The sequence below is a fragment of the Sinocyclocheilus rhinocerous genome, unplaced genomic scaffold, assembly GCF_001515625.1.
Source record: "Sinocyclocheilus rhinocerous isolate Xijiao unplaced genomic scaffold, SAMN03320098_v1.1 scaffold1908, whole genome shotgun sequence".
Taxonomy (NCBI): domain Eukaryota; kingdom Metazoa; phylum Chordata; class Actinopteri; order Cypriniformes; family Cyprinidae; genus Sinocyclocheilus; species Sinocyclocheilus rhinocerous.
Window position 1 is genome coordinate 865,113 of NW_015630984.1, and position 5,344 is coordinate 870,456.

The 5,344-nt window shown below is 35.1% G+C and overlaps 1 protein-coding gene across 1 annotated transcript in view; it reads left to right on the forward strand.

Annotated features, from left to right (window-relative positions):
- Positions 1-5,118, forward strand: part of LOC107740868 (dedicator of cytokinesis protein 1-like) — a 268,121-nt gene extending 263,003 nt beyond the window's left edge. The window contains exons 50-52 of the mRNA XM_016553391.1: positions 1,299-1,464; positions 3,200-3,351; positions 4,551-5,118. Of these exons, the coding sequence (XP_016408877.1) occupies positions 1,299-1,464; positions 3,200-3,351; positions 4,551-4,646 (414 nt within the window). The 3' untranslated portion in view covers positions 4,647-5,118. The remainder of the gene's footprint in view (positions 1-1,298; positions 1,465-3,199; positions 3,352-4,550) is intronic.
- The last annotated feature ends 226 nt before the right edge of the window (positions 5,119-5,344 follow it).

Genomic DNA, 5,344 nt, shown 5'->3' on the forward strand with positions numbered 1-5,344 from the left:
TGTGTATATATATATATATATATATATATATGTTTTTTTTTTTATATTTGTATTTATTTTATTTTCCTATTGCAAATGTAAACAATTTTTGTATAAAACTTGTTTAATGAGAAAACAAAATAGAAATGTTGAATAAAAATATATACGAAGTATATTTCTGACATATTAAAAATGCAAAGATCTTAATGTTGTTATTAATTAATTATTATTCAATTTGATGTATTATTATTTATCTTTATTTTTATGTTTTATTTATTTTATTATTGTTTTTTTTTTTGTCTGATGCCAAAAATATCTTCCTGTTAAAAATATGAATTTTTTAAATATTTATTTTAATTTCATTGACGATTCTGAGCAGCGGTTTACACTGCAGAAGTGTTTATAAATGTTTCAAATTTGTAAAAATTTTATTAAAATTTAGAATTGGATGTTACATTTTATTGCACATCTTCAGCACTTACCACATTAGCATAAAAGTTACTTCACTCAAATGATATGCAAAATCTAAAATGAAAAGACTCATTTTAAATAGCATTTTTGTCATGATACAAAACTGGTTCAAACTAAACCTGCTCAAATCTGCACTGGCGTTACCTTCTATATGGATGTAAATTTTGCATCGTTTCTTTTAATTTCATTGACGATTCTGAGCAGCGGTTTACACTGCAGAAGTGTTTATAAATGTTTCAAATTTGTAAAAATTTTATTAAAATTTAGAATTGGATGTTACATTTTATTGCACATCTTCAGCACTTACCACATTAGCATAAAAGTTACTTCACTCAAATGATATGCAAAATCTAAAATGAAAAGACTCATTTTAAATAGCATTTTTGTCATGATACAAAACTGGTTCAAACTAAACCTGCTCAAATCTGCACTGGCGTTACCTTCTATATGGATGTAAATTTTGCATCGTGCCCTATGTAGATGAGTGAAGCAGGTTCAAACGTGTCGGCAAGTTCAGGGTGACACGGAGTGACTTATTATTTGGCCGCCTTTGAAGTTTATTCTACTGATCGTATATTAATGATGGTCATTTACAACTGGAATAATTCATAAGCCTGCTGAATTATGCATTAGATAAACCTGTATGCTCATGGAAATGGACCTGAACTGTGTGAATTGCTGTTCTTTACTCTTTTACTCATTTCCCCCCGTTATTATTGTTTCCATCCATTTCACGTTCTATTTCCATAGTCGCATTTAGTCTTGATTTATGGAAACCTTTCATTAGTGATTCCCAGGAAGCGCGGTTCTCTCTGTAATGTTAATCTGTCATGTTTTCCTCTCTCCAGATCAGTCCGTTGAGGCCCCAGAGGCCCAAGAGTCAGGTGATCAGCTTGCTGGGCGAGAAAAGGCTCTCGGTGTCTCCGGGAGCCCCTGCCAACCCGTCTGCGCCCAGCATCCCACCTCCCATCACGCCCCGGGCCAAACTGCAGTTCAGCTTACTGTCTGGATCCAGTATGTCATACTTCACACTGATCTGCCATTTTCCCCTCAAGCTTTATTTCGAAACATGATGAAACTGGGCCAGTTTTACTAAAGCAAGCAAGGATAAAAAAGTTGATAGTTGAAAAGTTTACAACAGTAACTTCAGTTTACAAAAAGATCTGGCTATTTTGGGAAGAAAGCCACTCCAAAACATTTATATGTAATTCAAAATCCAGAGCTGACATTTTGGCATCATTTGAATAAATGAAGCTGAAAGACTGCTGTAAATACGAGAAATGATCTAATCAATCACACATCTGAACACCTGCATGCTTACAGCAGTCTGCATATTTGAAATAATAGTAAATAAAAGAAAAGTGGCTTTGATGTGCTGAAATGCAGCAGAACTAGTTTTGGCATCACATATTTTCCTCTGGTGTTGTTTCATCAGCGTAATTCATTATACTTTAGCTGTTGGAACAAATAGATTTGTTGACAATTATCCAAGTCCTTCAGTCTGATTTACATTTATCATTTAAAGGTTTGGGGTTGGTAAGATTTTTTAATGTCTTTGAAAGCAGTTGCTTATGCTTACCTAATAATTTGGTTAAAAATACAGTACATTTTAAAATAGTTTTCTATTTGAGTATATTTTAAAATGTTCTTTAATGAATAGAAAGTTCAAAAGAACAGTATTTATTTGAAATTTCTTTACTTTCATTTTTGATCAGTCAATTCAATCAATTTAATTTAGCATCCTTGCTATTAATTTCTTTAGAAAAACCTCTCACTGACCCCAGACTTTTGAACTGTAGTGCATGTAGTAGTTGTCAGTGTCATTTGCATACAATTATTTTCATTTTAATATTAGCTGTTAAAAAAAAAGTCAGTTATGTTTATGAGCTTTATTTGATGTGTTAAAAATATTTTATATATTTTTTATCGACGTGTTTTGATTTTGAAACGTGCAGTGCTCATGTTTATTCAACGAAGTCAAACGGCACAAATAAATCAATGTATGGGAAACTGGTAATGTATATCGAAATATCGGAAATGTGTTTAAAAATCATATCACCGTTATTGAAAAAAATTATATCGCGATACATATTGATATTGAATTATTGTCCAGCCCTACTCCCACGTTACCAGCTTGTCTATAAAACATATATCAGGACAAACTCTCAAGGATTTATTTATGGACCCAGAAAAACTTTTACAATTTTTATCACAAGTACATGTAAAGAATCTTTTTTATAAAATTGTATCAAATGTTTGTTTTACTTCTATTGCATTTAGGATATTATGTTGCTGAATGTTTTATTTGTATCTGCCATGTAACAGCCGGTGAATTTAAATAATTTAAATAACCCTCAAAATACGACACGTTTGCTGACGTGATCTGTTCGGTCTCATGCTGTAGTCTGATGACACACAAACATAACGCTGTGGTGTGAAACGCAGGACTCTGGGAGGCTGCAGAGGTGTTAAAGAACTCAGATGAAAGCGTGTCTGATCTGGTCTCCCACTCGCCGCTTGTGAAGATGTGTAATGGATTCAGACTCTAGTGCGAGGCGTTTACTCTCCCATGGGTTCAGTCCACTGTCTGAATTCTGAGTTTGCACCGCATGTCGTCATCTGTGCTAGAACCACTCCTCAAACAACAGATTTACAATCAGTTTAATCTTTTAAAAAGGATTTAGGCAAAGTAACAATGTCATGCATCATAATATTGATCTCAACCACGCTTTGTCTTGTTTCTACACAGATCTGGAGCTGAATGGGACGGGTTATGGAGATAAGGGCGAAACTCCGCCCCCACTTCCTGTCAAGAGCAGCATGGGCGACTATGGAAACCTGATGGACAACTCAGACCTGGCCAGTCCGACCACGCCCCCTCCTCCACTGCCACACCAGCGGGTATAGCACATCATCCATATCCATCAAAGACCGACATACATATTTATGAAGCGCTTTACTGCTTGATCTTCATTTCCATTATTTTTACATGACCATTAGTGGTTAAAAATCCATTAAGAAGTCTATTCCTGTTGTTCAGCTCTGAGGATCGTCAGGTGACTGCCTTCAGAGGCAAAACAAGTAGAAGAAGTGTAGTGTTATATTGAGGCTGTTGCGGTGGCAGTGTTTGTCAGTGTACTGAATGCTGACGCAGTGAGACTCTTCTCATCGCAGATGTGCGACTGTCTGAATGAACAGTGTGTGAAGCGGTCAGGATGTGTGTGACGGTCAAACGGAGCTTGACCAGAGCGGCTGAAGATGCCCTTGATCAGCTGCTCATCTCTGGGTATCTTTCTCTCTGCAGGCTTTTGCTTTTAAGAAATCCCAGATACTGTTTCATTAACCCATAACCTGATCTTCTCTGCAGCTGCTGGAAGTTCTGTCAAATGTCAGTGTTAAAGGTTGAAACAGCTTGAAGTTCTTTGCTCCAGGACTACTATTATTTTATGATACACTTAATGTTCAAAAGTTTGGGTCAGTAAGATTTTGTTAATGTTTTTGAAAGAAGTCTCTTATGCAACAAGGCTGCATTTATTTGGTCAAAAATAAAGTAAAAAAAACACTAATATTGTGAAATATTATTGCACTTTCAAATAACTGTTTTCTATTTGAATATACTTTAAAATGTCATTTATTCCTGTGATGCAAAGTTTAGTTTTCAGAAATCATTCTAATGTGCTGATGTGGTACACAAGATACATTTCTTTAATAATTTTATGGAAACCATGAATAGCATTTATTTGAAACAGAAATCCTTTCATGTCTTTCAATGCATCCTTGCTGAATTAAAATATTAATTTCTTTTTTTTTTAATCATACATTGATAATATGTGACCCTGGAGCGCAAAACCAGTCTTAAGTCGCTGGGGTATACAGGTGCATCTCAATTTCATTCATTGTTGCTTTCATTTATCAGTCATATCAAGAGACCAGATTATCACAGAGACTTTATTTTTTTATTATTTACTCCGTCTCTATCACTCTATTATTACTGCTTAAAGTAATATATGAAAAGGAACAAAATATAAATATTATAAATAAAATATTAAAATAACTCAAGTGTTTTAAAAATGTCACTTCTCTTTTCCTCATTTTTCCAGCACCTTCCACCTCCGTTACCCAGCAAGACCCCTCCTCCTCCTCCTCCAAAGACCACTCGAAAGCAGACCTCCATTGATTCGGGAATCGTCCAATAAGCGAGAAGACGGCATCGTCAAACAGAGACATCCGCATCAGCCCCCTTCCAACGATTTTACGTCAACATCCCTGACAGTATGGCATGATGAATACCTCACCTCAGCCTGCTCATAACGGCTGATTATTGTCCACTGCCAGGTCACCACTCTGAGCCTCCACCCCAGTGACAATACAAGCTCGGAGACGCAGTCCATTTCACATCACTCCAGGCGTCAGACCACAGCACATATAGATGCAGTGTAACTGGAGTCAGGGAATTCTGGGTATTTTTGGCAGATGATGCATGTTTAACTAAAGCTCCACTTGAGATGAATTGAGGGTTTTCTCTCTTTAGGCAGGAAGACACTTTTTATGCACATTATCGTTGAGACACGTGACCAATTCAAACCATTTTGGTGTCGCATAATCAAAGTTTCCTTTTTCTCTCATTTTTACATGATATTTTTATCCTCAATATTTACACATTTATGTACAGAGGTTTGTATATATGATTTTATTTTATTGTTTTCTTGAAAGTAAATTTGATCCTTTTTTTTATTTTTTTTTATTCACCGTTTATAAAAATTGGCATTTTATCCAAAAAGGGCTTTTTTTTTTTTTTTAAGAGAGGGACAGTAAAGATATTCTTACGTGTATCTTTTATTGATTTTGTGTTGTTGTTGTTCGTTCTCATTTGGAGTGAAAACAACTAAAAGGC